At 45.5% G+C, this 16,291-nt stretch overlaps 1 protein-coding gene across 12 annotated transcripts in view; it reads left to right on the top strand.

Moving 5' to 3' along the window:
* The window catches only part of LOC124068260 (protocadherin alpha-C2-like), a 99,903-nt gene that overhangs the window by 66,177 nt on the left and 17,435 nt on the right, over window positions 1–16,291 (top strand). The window contains exon 1 of one of the 12 annotated variants that reach the window (XM_046406358.1): window positions 1–2,989. The exons of 10 other annotated variants lie outside the window; for them this stretch is intronic. In XM_046406358.1, the coding sequence (XP_046262314.1) occupies window positions 605–2,989 (2,385 nt within the window). In that variant the 5' untranslated portion in view covers window positions 1–604. Of the gene's footprint in view, window positions 2,990–11,958; window positions 15,571–16,291 lie in introns of those variants that run through there. One more of the 12 variants, XM_046406352.1, reaches the window with a different exon arrangement.

Raw genomic sequence — 16,291 nt, 5'->3', positions numbered from 1 at the left:
GCGGATAACACGCAGGGCTCCCTTTAATTAACCAATGGAAATGAGTCTTATATTGTGTCAGTGACAAGTGTGTAGTTGTATGTGACCCAATGCACTTATATAAGAATATTTATGGATGCCAGAATTGTAATGGTGACACTTTTCAAAAAGGTTAAGTGTTAATCTGTTCTTCCGTGACCTTTTGGTCATTTAACACTTGTTTACATGTCTCTCGTTCATTCTTATTTAAATGACTCTATTAAGGTTATTCCAATCGTAATGTCAGAGGATTATGATGGTCACTTTTCAGCTGATAGCACTTCAGTTTGAAAACACTAAAGAATTCGTGACATTATATGTTTTGGTATTTTCCTGCTTCTGGCTTCAACATTACCACAAGATGTCGCTATCGGCTCGCACAGTTGAGATACTTGTTTTCTTTTCGACGCTCCTCCCTTTTGGTCTGAGAGGTTTGTAATTCTTTGTTCGTCGTGTAGCAGTACAGGACAGCCTCACGTTTTCAGGGGCTCAGAACTGGATGTGTCATTACTGAGAAATGTTACCGCTGGAGTGATTTATTTATTTATTTTGCTCATCCTGAGTTGTTTAACAGGCTACGGACAAAATGCAACAAGGGAATATTTTCCGTCACTGGATTTCTTTTTTGTTCCATGTGTCTCACATATGGAATATCGCAGTAGCACAGATTGTGTATTCCGTCACGGAGGAATCGAGCCCCGGTACCACTGTAGGGAATCTGGCGAAGGACTTACATCTAGATGTACAAGAGTTGGAAACTCGAGGTTTTCAGATATCAGGACCTAATACGAGGTATTTGGAAGTAAATGTTAAGGCTGGAACACTTTTAGTGAAGGACAGAATAGACCGAGAGGAGCTCTGTTCTCGTAATGCGAAGTGCTCTCTGGAAGTGGAAGCCATTGTAAACTCCCCGCTGAATCTCTATCGCTTTGAGGTGAAAATTTTGGACATAAACGACAACGCACCCTCTTTTCGGATACCGGGAATTGTTTTGAACGTCTTTGAGTCGGCTTTTCCTGGCGAAAGGTTTGCCCTCCCGAAAGCCTTCGATGCGGATGTCGGTAGCTACTCGGTTAAAGGTTACAAGCTGAGTCAGAATGAACATTTCACGCTGGATGTGCAGAATGGTGGAGAGCCGACAATGTCCGCTGAAATGGTGCTTCATAAAACGTTAGACCGCGAGAAACAGCCTGTTATCAAACTAACACTGACTGCTGCAGATGGAGGAAAGCCTCCTAAATCAGGCACGTTACACATCACAGTGAATGTACAAGATGTAAATGATAATATTCCAATATTTGACAAGCCTCTGTACAAAGCCTCGGTACCCGAGAACACGCCTCACGGTGCGACCGTCATCTCTGTGCATGCTCGGGATTTAGATGAGGGTCTTAACGGCGATATACTTTATTCTTTTATAAACCAAGACAATGATAACGATGTCCATAAATTCGCCATTAATCCCATTACGGGAGAGATTACGGTAAAGGGTGAATTGGACCACGAAAAAAGCAATGCAGTTGAAATCCGGGTACAAGCAAAAGACAAAGGACCAAGTCCAAGATCGTCTCACTGTAAAGTACTCATTGAAATCACGGATGTTAATGACAATCCACCCGAAATATCGATAACATCTCTGGTCAACGTAGTGAGGGAAGACGCACCGCTAGACACAATGGTGGGACTCATAACGGTGAGAGATAACGACGCAGACAAAAATGGCGCTGTTCAGGTTAGGATAGTTGATTCAGTGCCGTTTACAATTAAGAACACATATAAGAATCATTATTCTTTGGTCGTAGACGGAACTTTAGACAGAGAGCGAGCCTCTCGATATAATGTCACAATCACAGCGACTGACGAAGGGGTCCCGCCTCTTTCTGCTGCAAGGGTCATTACTGTCCACGTTTCTGACGTTAATGACAACGCACCTCGATTTAAAGAGCCCGTGATAAACATTTTCGTCAAAGAAAATAGTCCCGTGGGTGCTGTTATCTACACTATGACTGCATATGACCCGGATGTAGATGAAAATGCAAAAGTAACGTTTTCTGTAATCAACAACAACAACAATATTAATAAAAAGGGTGTAATCGGGTCAATTATAAACGTTAACTCAGAGACTGGAGATATAGTCAGCCTGCAATCCTTTAACTACGAGGAGCTCAAAACCTTCCAGTTTAAAGTTCAGGCCACAGACTCTGGTGTTCCTCCGCTCAGCAGCAACGCGACTGTCAACGTTTTCATCCTGGATGAAAATGACAATAATCCAGCCATTCTGGCGCCCTATTCTGAGCACGGCTCCGTTAACAGTGAGAGCATCCCCTATTCTGCTGAAGCGGGATACTTTGTGGCAAAGATCAGGGCTGTAGACGCAGACTCTGGATACAATGCGCTGCTCTCTTATCACCTGTCGGAGCCCAAAGGAAACAACCTCTTCCGGATCGGAACCAGCACCGGGGAAATCAGGACTAAGAGGAGAATGAGTGACAATGACCTGAAAGCTCACCCCTTGGTGGTGTTGGTGTCTGATGGCGGAGAACCCTCCCTGTCAGCTACTGTGTCTATTGATGTGGTGGTGGTGGAAAGCACAGCTGACATCCAGACTCAGTTCAGACATGTGCCCAGAAAGGAGGAGAGCTTCTCTGATTTAAACCTGTATCTGCTGATCGCCATTGTGTCGGTGTCAGTCATCTTTCTGCTCAGCCTCGTCACTTTAATAGCTGTCAAATGTCACAGGACAGACGGCACTTTCAGCAGGTACGGCGCTCCAATGATCACCACCCACCCTGACGGGAGCTGGTCTTACTCTAAAGCTACTCAGCAGTATGACGTGTGTTTCAGCTCAGACACGTTGAAGAGTGACGTAGTGGTTTTCCCCGCACCGTTTCCGCCTGTAGACGCGGAGCTCATCAGTATTAACGAAGGAGACACTTTTACCAGAACTCAAACATTACCTAACAAAGAAAAGGTAAGATGCGATCCTTACCAACGAGTCTACATACTATTAGTTTTGTAACATTTATGTGCCCTTTCTCCTCGCTCTGTAGCCTACTTCCCCCTCCCTCTCTGCCTGCTTTTGGCGCTATCCATGGTACTGAAACCTCTTCCGCTTTGTCACAACAGTTTACTCGTTTTCACTCAGGACCGTTCAACAGAGTAAAGCACAATACTTATGGTGGAGAGGAGGGTCACTTTGTAACAGCACGTAACATAGAAAAATGATCATGACAGTAACTCGGAGTCATAAAGTTAGACAATTATTTCAAGGCTACTTCCTTGGACATAACAAAAACATTCTCCTGTTATCATTTGTTGCCTGCAAAATATCTCACCGGGGCGCCAAGTGTCTTGGTGTATAGTCTAATTGTGCTGTATGACCTTACCAAGTATCATAGTGGGAGACACTGATATCTCTGTCTCTGGGTATGTAAAGTTAGCATGAGACTAATGTCTGACTGGCAGAGTAAACTTCAGAACTGGTAGTAAACATCGGTTCCATGTCTCCTTATCTCATCTGAGTTCGAGGTTTTCCTCGACATAAAGTATCTAATGGGAAGACAACTTGTGAGTCACGCCATAAAAAGCCACAGTCAAGCATTCCCAGCAGCTAAAGGCTCCCTATAAACAACTCGTCATTGTATAGGATAAACGAATGGAGACGTGGCTTCATAACATAATCAGGCCAAATAAAATGGTTTACTACTGACAAAACAAAGGAGACAGAGAGACTCGGGAGTCACTGATGGCATACCGCATTCTTTATCGCTATGGGATCTGTACCACGAAATGTTGGTGAAGTGAGACATCGCACCGTTAAGCTCAAATGAATTCGTGAGAATCAGTACTTACAGTCTGTAGGGTCGAAAGGAGGTCCTGAACAACGTTGCACCTTGTTCCCTCTGGGACAGGAGTTGTAGCTAACATCAGGTCAACGTGGATTCACAGCAGTTAGAATGGATTCAAATGGCGACAAAGTCACTGAAAAAAAGGTCCCAAAGTATTAATGCGAACAGCAAGTACTCACGTATGATAACCCATCTCTCCAACGTTTGTTTGTTTGTTAATAAACGTTTATTAACATACGTTGTTTGTTAATAAACAAATTAGCTACAGACTCGATTTCCGGGTTGTGATATCACCTCCAACTTCACATCGCATCACATTAAATTACCGGTTGAATGCTGAAAAATCAAACTTACTGGAGATTAGTTTAACTTCTTGGCAACATGTCGGGTGAAATAAGTGAATTTTTCTTTTATCTTTTTTTTCAAATCCATGTTACAGTAGCTCCACTTTGGTCTTCCTGAGTTCAAAAGATTGCCGTCATGTCAACAAACAAATTTAAAAATCCAAAATGGCGCTTCTTGCTCGCTGACCAATCGTTGGCCTACGACACTGCGTTCAGTGCTGCCACTAATGGCTCGATGTAGTATTGCAAGCATTTTGAAAATAGCTGAAGGGAGGGGAGGGTTTTAAATTTCACATGAGTTTTGTGTCTACTGTCTTACATGAAAATCTCAGTCTGCAGTCCATCTGAGTGAGTCTTGATTTTGTGACTTGGCAAGTGCCTTACATTGTCTTTCTATCAACACTTTCAGTTTATTTCATACTGAATGATCCGCTCTTGGTCCATTAAGATTTCCTGTGGATAACATTTGACTAAGTACAAACACAGCTTCTGTCATGTGAACGAAGTCATGGCTCACGTTGGAAAGCCAAAAGTAAACAGAGCTGGTGATCATCTTTAAAGTAAACACCTAGATTATTTCCATTCTTCATAAAACCAGTAAATAACCTAGACCACAGGACATGTTTGGTGTGTGTGTGAGCACGCACATGTGTGACAGCAGCTGTATTTCTAAGGTGGAATGTTGTTTTGATGTATTTTAACTTAGATGTTTAGCTCACACAGCTCTAGTTAGTTGTCCTGATTTGTTTTAGCTCTGCATCCAGACAGGTGGCTTCATCAACCTTCCACTAACATTAGTTTTTTCATGCACAATGACATGATCCTGAAACTGAAGCAGCGACTACTTCATGTTAAAATGTCTATTGTGAAAAGATGTAATTGCCCATCTCATCAAGTACAAAGGGAAAGTGATGGATATGTCAGTCAGCATATACTTTGTACATGTCAGTGCTGTTCTGAGGTGGTCTAATCAAGCAAAATAAGCGACAACACCTGTGTGGGTGGAGGATGAGTGCATAGGGCTTTTAATTCTCCAGGACTTGGAGCTGGAGCCTTCAAAAACTTTTTCTAATCTGGAATAATCTATTTTTTCTTTGATATTGCTACAGACTTACAACTGAATGTATCTCTCCTGAGAAAAGTCCATCAGCTTCTCCAGAGTCACACATTATCCTTGCTGCTATTTGCAGTCGAGAGCTTTGAAATCAGTGTGTACACATAACATCTACCAGCTCAATTATTTATTTAGTTGCTCAACCATTTGTTCTTGATCACGTGTTTTGTTATGTTCTTGTCTTAATATTACAGCTGTTTGGAACTGCATTGAAAGGCCCCAGTGTATTGTGAAGTACAGTGTTACTTTTATAGGCCAGTGTGTGATTTGTGTTACTTGAAATACCCTGAGAGAGGGTCATATTTTGTGGCAAGCTATTTTTTAACTCATGAGCTTTCGGATGTTATCTTTCTGCTTAGTTGGCTGTTTATCTGTTCCAAAGATTGTTGCTTAAAACATACATTTAGATATGCTTTATTAAAATCCCTTGCTCAGTATCCTCCAGATTCTGTGGTTGTACAGTTAGAGCTGCTCCTTCTACCTGCACACCCTTCATTTTTGTTTGTCTTATTTCTGCCTGCTCCGTGAGCGACATTATTCATCTTACTCCTGTTCTTTTTTCTCTCTCTCCTCGTCCTCCTCCACCATGCTATCAGACCTCTCTCCCCTCCCCCCTCTCCTTCACCAGCTCTCCCTGAGAAGGGGAGCAGCTGAGAGAACTAACAGGGAATTAACGCTCATCTCTGCAGACATGTGTGCAACTCGTTCCAATATATTTTCTAACACATTTTCATTAACATTCCTGATGTGTTTACAGAGTAGACGCGCTCCTGATCTGCTGATGTCAAGTAGGACAGAGGCGACTCGTGTATTCTCTTTTGATTGAATTTGTCAGGTTAAATCTAGCTTTGTATGTGCATTAGCGTGGCATATATAGATTTGATAGATTGGCCCTAGCTGGTGGGATGTGTTCAGATATTCCCTGTGAAACTCGCTGTGCTCTGTGTTGTGGCTCTGTGATGCTTAGAATCACTCAGACGAAGTGACCTCATTTCAGGGAGTGGTACAGGAAAACAAGCGTGGCCGCATCTGTCATAACTGCGTTCGTTTGGTTGTTTCGGCGTGAAGGAGACTGAACCAGGGCTTTCTGTGCTCTCAAACAGACTTTACATAGAGTAGGCGATGCGCATGTGTAGGTTATGGGAAGCTTATAAGTGGGTCATCGTGTGATTTAAAGATGGCAGCGTGCTCCACGCTCCATCTGACTGAACCTGTGTTTGGTATTCGCTCTTTCTCTTTCGATACAATCTCTGCTGCATGCACCGAGCGCTGCATACTGTGGCTCCTGAAACGATGCCTGAAGCAGTCTCTGCGTAAAAGTGTTTCAGTATGTGTTCTGTGTAGCTGCAGCTCCCTGTGAATGTGAGCGAAGGGGGAGGGGCAGGTAATTTTCCGTTACTTGCTGCAGTAGCAGCAGGGAGCCTCAGTACCGATCGAGGTATCAGCTCCGCTCGGCTCGGCTCAGCTCTCCCTCCTGCCCTGCTTTGCTCTGCGGCTGGGCGGGGCCGACAGCACCTCGTGCCACTCAAAGCCAAACTGCTTGGGCGGGGCAAAGAGCCATGGTGGATGAGGAGGAGAGGATTTTGTCCATGCAACTATCAGAACATCATGTCTCTGTGTTGTGTCACATGATATTTTTGCAGGGCTGCAAGAGTATGCGATGTTGCAAACAGCAGCGGGTGCTTAATAGAACCACGGAAATGATAATACACACACGCTGAAGAATTACAGAGAGTGCCATAGCTTTTGGACAGCATCCATAAGATGATGGCTCTGGGTTTGGAGTGTATATCCGATAAAAGCTTCTAACTCTGCATTCCCAGTGCTGCAAAATGCATTAAATTATTGATTCTTCGGTACACCATCCTTGTTTGAGGCAGACAGCTAAGTGGTTCACAGCTTATATATTGCAGTCCTACAGGAGAGGCATTCACCTAAGTAATTCTGGTGGATTACACAGATGGACCAAAAGCATGACATAGAAATGCCCTCACCTTACTAGTTTTGATTAGGCAAAAGCAGAATGGCAAATAAAGCACATTAATTTCTTCCTCTTTATTTGTCTCCCTCCTTTTCTGTTACTTTCACATCTTATGTAGCACTTCCTGTTTTTCTTCTTCACAAGGGTGTGTCCTTTGTGTGAGTGAGGTTAGCTCTGCTATCGGTGGTTACCATGGAGACTGCTCTGAGCCGTAATGAAATGATGAACTAGTCTGTTTCCAGGGAGCTGCCAGTACGTACCCGCCCCCACCCTGACAGCCATCCCAGCATGTGCTGTACAGACGCAAGCAGGAAGGAAACAGGGTGGACACAATGGGAGGCAGGAGAGACACAGAGGGAGACAATGAGAAAGATGCAGAGCAAAGATGTGCAGCATCTCAAGCAGAAATGCCAAGTCAGACGAAGGTTAAAGGGAGTGAACGAGTGACGGGAAAGTGTGTGAGATTAGAGAATCTGTTTTTAAAATACAAAAAGGGGAGAGGATTTTAGAGTAAGTCACAAATGGAACAGCACAGACTGGAGTCCTGGGCGTGAAACATTGACGAAACTGGAGCTTCCGAGGATGAGATTGACAACAAAAAACACACTAAATACAAGCCCTGCAGCTGAGTGAGAACATCACAGGCTTACAATTGGTCACAGATAAAAGTAAGAATCCCCCCCTCCCCATTTCCACCAAACGGTCCTCCATCCTGCACCCTCTTAGTGGCATCGGGATGTTGTTGCACTCATTAGATTAGCTTTGTCATGCTCAGAACCACGGGTTCCATCCTTTCCCATCCGGCAAGGATACAAATCCCGGGCATCCTAAGAGGGAAGTATCCAAAGCCTGCCTGCATTTCCTGATAGCTTTGTTCAGTGCCACCACAAGAATCTGTTTGATTTATGCACAGTCTGAACCAGGACAGCCAAGGAACTGTTTAACCCTTGCTGGAGTCCCAGAGGGAGGGATTTGTGCTGCTTTTAGTCCTCTCATGCCCTTTATTTTCAAAAGCACAAGGTACACAAGGGATGAGCACAAACAAACATACCCAGAGAATGCTTCCTCCACCCGCTTACTGTGTCCACCTGAGTAAAAGGATTGTGCTCACCAAGGGACTTTTGTCTCAGGGATGTTTTAAAAAGAGAAACTTTTTGTGTGTAAAGGAAAGTATGACAATGAAGGCATTAGGAACACAGATTTGTCACCGTCTTAAAAACCTGTTCAGCCAGAAGGCCATCACCAGCCTGTTTTTGCTAATATCATTTACCATTCTGTACTTAGAATTTAGCTTTTTTCTCTCTGTCTCTCTCATTTTATTTGAAATGCTGATAAATTGAGTGACAGTAAAAACAGAGCAGGCTGTTGAGCTCAGATTGCTTGATATTCAGCATTTTGTATCCTCCTTCTAAAGCTTGTTTGTGTGTGTGAGTGTGTGATGTGTATCTAACAGATGTATGTCAAATGTACAGTCAACGTCTTGACAAATACGCAAATGGCTCGTACTTGTACCGCACCTTGCAGGCAGTAGTACTGTGTGTTCTCCTATCAGTATGCTTTAAACTGCTCTCTCCTGTCTCACCTCTGGAGGGTGCCTTGCCTTATATCTTCCTTTATCCACTAGAGTCACTGTATTGGCAAAGGGAGACAAAATGACTGCCACTGCAGTCTGACGTCTGTGCCCTCCTTCTCTCTCTCTCTCTCTCTCTCTCTCTCTCTCTCTCTCAAACACACACACACTCATAGCTGGGATTATGTTTTAGTGCTTTGGCTTAATGAGAAAGCCTCTGTGGATGGACAGTGGGGTGATGATCACGTGTCCAACCCTTGTACTACCGATCCTCCCCAACAGAGGGACCAGTTTCACTGTCTGTCCACCTCTGTTCCCTCTTGCTCAGCCTGCCTGTCCCACACATACAGTACACTGCTGCTAACACGGACTTTTAATCTTTTATTTTTAACTCATACATAATATACAGTGATGATCGGAGTTATGCTGGAGATGTTTTGTTGTCATACATATTTTATGTTTTGTTTTCAGCAGAAGAGATAATCAGAGGACAACATGAACAAGTGGGTGGTGACTGATACATCCCATGACCACGCTTTAAGAGCCTTAATCTTTAAAATACTTTATTTTCTGAGACATTTTTGTGATGCTATTTCTGCTCTAAAGAAATGACTGAGTTTCTTTACTCCAGTGCATCCTGTAAAGAAAACGTCATTTAAATCTGAAATTACATTCTTTGATTATGGATGTGACTAATAATTTTCTTCCTTTTCTTCCCAAATGTCAAAAAATAAGGCTCGTAATGAACATTAGCTGTAAACCAGCAGGTGCTGTCAGCATAACCTTTAAGAGCCTGTGTGCTCCTATTCCCTGCAGTCAGTGCATCTGTTTATCAGAGCGCTTGATGGCTGTTCCCTGCCATTTAAGAGTGAGAGGAAACAATGGCAAATCTATGTCCTGACCTCCATTCAGACAAAATAATTTTGTCCTTGGATAGCATTTGTGGGGCTTTTTTTTATGCTTTACACTGTCTGAGTGTGTCTGAGAGGGCGTCAACGCCTGCAGGCCCAAATGCTCTTTAAGCTTGAATGACTGCTTTTGTTTGTGATGACTGAGGGAGTGATGTAAGGAGTCCTGCTTCATGATAGCCCGGCTGTGACCCGCTCCTCTGTGGGTCTCCGCTGTCATCTGACTCATTAAAAATGGGAGGGATTTCCAGAGAGTAGCGGAAGTAATGGCTTTTAGAGTGGCCGCTTACAGTATTAATGAGGTTGAGTCTTAGTGAAGAGAATGTTATTAATATGGTGGCCATCTTGCATAATTGATGAAATGGGGGAATGTTAATATTCTGACAGAATGAACAAAGAGGGAGTCTCGGTTTTTAAAAGCCGAATTAACTCTCTTCCCCATGTCTGTCACAGGCCAACCTGTACCAAACCACTTTTTTTTTCTCAGTCTGCCAAAGAGAGGAGCTCTTGTATTTCCACCTCAGCATACCCATCAGCTGCACCCGCATCTGTCAACTGTCCATCTGAAGACTGTCCAGAGCGGAGACGGCTGCCTTTTTTCCAAGAAAAAATACAGGGGAAAAAAATAAGCTCCAATTAGCCAATTAGCGCAGTGTTTGTTGATGCGTAACAGGCGTCTGTCTGCATGTGAAATAACGGTGATAACTTTATCTGCAGCACCCTTGAGTAAAAAAAGAAGAAAAAAAAATAAATAATCCACAGCTCAGCGGCACGCAATCAACTCTGAAACAGATGGGCGTATTTGAAACAGGTAGGAGAGAGCTGTACCATATCACATCGGAGGAGGAGAATGAAAGAGACAGGCGCAAAAGGTCAGGTGTAAATCCAGCTCTGTGTTTGTTACTGACGAGATAAACGTCGCCTGTTTTCATTTTTGTGTCACTGCCAGACACGGAGGTCCACACATCCCACCGGGTAAATCTGCTAAATGTCACAGTGAGCGTGGCAGACCGCACATGTAGACCACCGGAGACTCCTGAAAGAAACTCTCTTATCACCATCACTCAGTGGGAAAATAATGCATACAGAGAAATCCCTGCCGAATGTATGTAACTCTGAAAAAAAATCAGAAATGCTACATATAGACAGTTACTGAGTACAACGTGTGCACTTTATCAATGTAGCCCTACTTATACCGTTAGATATGAACTAGTGCTCAAAGTCTTCTATAAAGGAGGGAATTTCGTATGTAATTTGTCTTCCTTCGACGGACGTTTGGCTGCTTCCCCAACTCCCCATTTCGCCACCTCCTCCTCCTCCTCGTCGCTTTGGAGTGTGAAGATTCGCTCTCTATCCACCCATCCACTAGCAGCATCCGAGTGAGTCACTGTCTTCTCCCTGTCTCCCGGGTTGCCAAGCGCTGTCATCGCCGTGGGCAGAGCGGGGCGTGGGTGAGAGTGGCAGCGCACAAAGAGAGACATAAAAGATTATGTGGGCGGTGGAGGCTCATCTTGGCCCAGTGGCCGGGGTCAGGGTCTCACAAGGCCACTTCATGACAGTATGTAACTTGTTTAAGGAGTGGCTGATCACATGAGCACAGATTTAATGTCGGCTCATCGTTGCTTGTATTTATATTCACATCACACTCTCTGTGTTCAGATAAAGAGCGTCTAATTAACATGAATCCGATTCAAAACTGAAATGAACTGAGATACACGGGTGCTGAGGCCGGAGTAATTAGAGGACAGACAGAGCAGGGTCAGCTGGGTGTTAATGTCGTTACCTTCCACGATGCACATGCGCAGTTCAGACCCTGTTTGAGGCGTCGAAAAACGTCCGGTTGGAGAAACTAGAATCTCATAATGTGTACCTTGTGGCCTGAAAGGAAACTGACATGCTGTAGCGACAGGATCATGTGTATATACTGATAAAATACGGCATAATTACACTTCCGGCGTGTAGCTCTTTGTTAAGTGCTGTGGCAAACAGTGAGGTGGTTGCTTTATTAGTGCATGCGCAGTTCACGTGTGCATTCTCATTACTGCTGGTCAGGAGAGGCCAGCTCTGCGTTTGTGTCAGACATGGAAGGGGGTCACATCTGGAGCATCACGTCTGTGACCCGGTAAGGTTTTGTGTTTTATGTTGGGAATGAAACCTGTGGCGCAGAGGGGCGCTGTCAGCTGTCACCGTGCAAGAGGAAAAGCGATGTGGAGGAACACAAAATGCTTTTGTGTTGACAGAAGCCTCCTGGGTCTTAACTCGTGAACTGACACGGAGTGAAACAGCAAAATCAACAACAGTTTTTGGTTTTCTGGTCGTCTGGTTGAAACCAGGTGGAGAACAAACCTCTAACACACCTGCCCCTTCTTTTTGTTGTAATATAAACAACAAAAATATAAATAATAAAATCCCTTCTCTAAAGTCAGAGCGCCTGCATTACGGAGAGTTGCTGCAGTAAAACCACTTCTCCTTTAAAAATAGTGTTTATCAGTTTTCTTTTATTTCTCACTGTAACAGAAAGCTGCCTTTCCGTTTGGTTAGAGGGCTCCTAGGTAACTGTGTTTTCATCAGCGAGGGCGTCTAATCGCCAACCTAGTCCATAAATCAGTTTCCCAGCGCACAATGAAAAGGGCGGTGGCACAGACAAAAAGAGGGAAAACGACTGTGTCGAGCTCGTTTCACCGGAATCAGTGTGTAGGTGACATTGGCCCTTGCGTGCACGGCGTCCAGATCTGTGGATGGATAAACCTCCGGAGTCTTTTCGTCTTTTGAGTTTGATTTTATTAGATTGTGCTCGATCATTTTATCGATGGTGCTGAAATGCAGCCAGCGCCGTGTGAGCGAGTGGCTCCCCCTCCCCTTTTGCCCACAGACACATCACCACATCGCAGAGAGAGGTAGAGGGAGAGAGAAAGAGAGAGAGAGAGGGAGAGGGAGAGGGGGAGACCAATAGGCAGCATCGGTGAAAGTCAGCGTTGCTCGGAGGAGAAAGAATTTTATAAACATCAGCTGTGCAGACAAAGGAAAACATGGACGCACAAAAGAAAATTCCCTTTAAACGGGCACCAGAGAGGATGCGGTGGTCGTCCTGTACATAGTCGGGGTTGCGCACGGACTATTCCCTCGTTTTTAATGAGGCGGGTGGGGACGCACAGTAAGCTGAAAAGGCGGAAAGATTTCTGCAAATTCTGCCTGCCTGCGATGGCTGTGACGGCGCGATGCTGTTACAGTGTAAAGGAGAATGTGCCTTTTTCCTTATATCTGCTTCTTTTCGTACTCAGTGGCCTTACAAATGCACAAATTCGATACTCCATCCCGGAGGAGCTGGAGAACGGGGCATTGGTCGGTGACATTGTCCGAGATTTGGGTTTGGACCCGAGAAAACTTTCCACCCGACGAATCAGAATCACGTCGGACAGCGGCCGGCGATACTTCACCATAAATCACAAAACCGGGAAGCTGGTGGTGAGTGACCGCATCGACCGCGAGACAGTTTGTGAATTCAGTGGCACTTGTTCGCGTAACCTGGAGGTGGTACTGGAGAACCCACTGGAGGTGCACAACGTAGAGGTGGAGATTTTGGACGTGAACGATAACGCGCCACAATTCCCTCGAGATGAATATCAGCTTGAGGTGTCGGAGTCCGCGCTCACCGGTTCGCGGTTCCACATCGAGGGCGCTCAGGATGCAGACGATGGCTCCAACTCTGTGAAGCAGTACCGCCTCAGTCCAAACGACCACCTCACCCTGGACTCTGTCAAGCCATTTTCTAATAACAAGCAAATCGAGCTCATTCTCAAAAAGCCTTTTGACCGCGAGCAGATGCCCTCCCATCAGCTAATCCTCACAGCAGTGGATGGAGGCACCCCACAGCGAACTGGCACGGCCAAAATCAATGTACGTATCCTTGATGCCAATGATAACGTGCCTGCGTTTGACAGCTCCGTGTACAAAGTAAAACTGTCTGAAAACTCTCCAAAGGGCGCGCTTGTCATCAAGTTAAACGCAACAGACCCCGACGAGGGCTCAAATGGGGACGTTTTTTACTCATTCAGCAGTTACACACCAGAAAGAGTCAGACAGATGTTTTCCATGGACACAGACACTGGAGAAATTCGCGTGAAAAACAACATTGACTATGAGGAGACAAACTCATATGAAATGTACATACAGGCTATGGACAAGGGGCCAGCTGCTGTGGCAGTACACTGTAAAGTAGTTGTAGAAGTTTTAGATGTCAATGACAACATTCCTGAGATTGTACTGTCTTCACTCTCCAGTCCTGTACGTGAGGATGCCCGGGCTGACACAGTCGTAGCATTGATCAGTGTGAATGACCGTGACTCTGGACCAAATAAACAAGTTACCCTGGAGATCATGCCCAATTTGCCTTTTAAGATCAAGTCCTTCCGGAACCACTATACCATCGTGACATCCGCTTTCCTGGACCGGGAGACCATCTCTTCCTACAATGTCACTGTCAACGCCGTGGATGGAGGCACCCCTCCCCTCTCGTCTCAAATGACTTTTAAGGTGGACGTGGCAGATGTGAATGATAACCCACCTCGTTTTGAACAGACATCATACACTGTTTATATTACAGAGAACAATGCTCCTGGTGCGCCTCTGTGTGCTGTTAAGGCCATAGACGCTGACGCTGGAGAAAATGCACGCATCACCTACACTGTCCTCAATGACATTAACCATGGTATCCCCGTAGCCAGCTACGTCAGCATCAAACCTAATACAGGTGAGGCCTATGCCCTGCGAGCCTTTGACTTCGAGAAGCTGAGAGAGTTCCACTTTCAGGTTAAGGCCCAGGACAATGGCGTGCCTCCCCTCAGCCGTGTAGCCACAGTGTATGTTTACATTATGGACCAGAATGATCATGTGCCCAAGATAGTCTACCCACCTGCCAATGGGAGCCACACCACAGAGACGCTGATGAAAAACGCTGAGGCAGGAGTGTTGGTTAGCAAGGTGACGGCGTGGGACGGTGATGCAGGGCAGAATGCTTGGCTGTTCTACACCCTGGGGCAGATCAACACAGACCTTGACCTGTTCAAGGTGCATGAGTACACAGGTGAGATCCGCACCACGAGGCGTGTCATTGAGGACAACTCCACCTCCTTTGTTTTGACAGTGGTGGTGCGCGATAACGGCTTACCACCACTCTCCTCCACCGCCACCATCCATGTGCACGTGATGGAGCTGCCGCCAAAGTTGGCCCCTGATCCTAAGCGCATCATCAGGCCCAACAGCCCCCTAATGTTTTCCAATGTCACTCTCTACCTCATCATTGCCCTGTGTGCCACAACCTTTGTGTTCCTGGTCACCGTCTTTGTGCTGGCCATTGTGCGTTGCCATGCCTACTGCACCCAGCCAGGATCCTGTTCCCCTTGTTGTGTATCCAAGAAGAGTGTTCCAGAGGGGGGCACCCCAGCCAGTGGCGGGGGTGGAGGAAGAGCTGCGGGTGGAGGAGGTGGAGGTGGAGGAGGAGGAGGAGGAGGAGGAGGAGCAGGGGGGCAGCAAAGCAACAATGTGGCCCTACGCCGGGACCTCAAAGTGGAACCTCATTATATTGAAGTCCGAGGAAATGGGTCTTTGACCAAAACATACTGTTACAAGACATGCCTGACCGCCACGTCTGGAAGTGACACTTTTATGTTCTACAACACGGGACGGCCGCACAGTGGCACCTGGGGCTCAGGCTACGTCACCAGCCACAGTGGACAGAGTCAGATATTCGTACGGCGTCTCAGTATGCCAGACGCCACTGCCATTCAGGTGTGTGCCTGGTGTGAAATCTGTGTTTGTTATTTTAGACTGCTTCAAAACAGTAAATGACACACAAAGGACAAGCCATGAAAGGAAAATTCTCAGAGAGTTATGGTTCAGGTTTCGCTCTAGGGCGGTGTTCTTGCAGAAGGATTGCAGTTGACATTTATGGCTCTGGAGCTGTTGAAGCCTTTCATTTGCTCTTGTGTGTGAGGTTATAAAAATAAGAAGGGTTTTCTTGCTGCTGTTTAAGATAGATTGCTTTGTGTGGTGTATGAACATTTTTCAGTCGTGAAGGTACAAATCTGTGTTTATCCCATACCACCATTTTGTTCATGCACATGCTCGCTTCAGTTGGTTATGATTTTATTGAGTGGGCAGGTGGGTATACTCTGATTCACTGGTTGTGGTAGAGAACAGTCGTTTAACTTGAATCAAATAATTTTTTCAAGAATCATCTTTCTCTTTCTTTTCTCCCTGTTATTGATTCTCTTTCCAAACAACCTTGTAGATTTCAGTTGCTTGTTCACCTATGACCCCACACAGTCAGTGTCATTTGTCTGCTATGGACTGTCCGCCACTGTATTCAAGTCCAGTAGATCCACAGGGCATTCATTGGTCAGCTCTGTCAGGGGGGGAGACTCTGGGAAACAGTGCAGCCTTTGCCTGCTACGAGGGCCACCAGTCCCACTGCACCAAACCATCCTTCTTCTGGTCACGTACCTCCCTG

The sequence above is a fragment of the Scatophagus argus genome, chromosome 12, assembly GCF_020382885.2.
Source record: "Scatophagus argus isolate fScaArg1 chromosome 12, fScaArg1.pri, whole genome shotgun sequence".
In the NCBI taxonomy this organism is placed as follows: domain Eukaryota; kingdom Metazoa; phylum Chordata; class Actinopteri; family Scatophagidae; genus Scatophagus; species Scatophagus argus.
The sequence above is the reverse complement of the archived record's forward strand: the minus strand, read 5'-3'. Positions and strand labels throughout refer to the sequence as shown.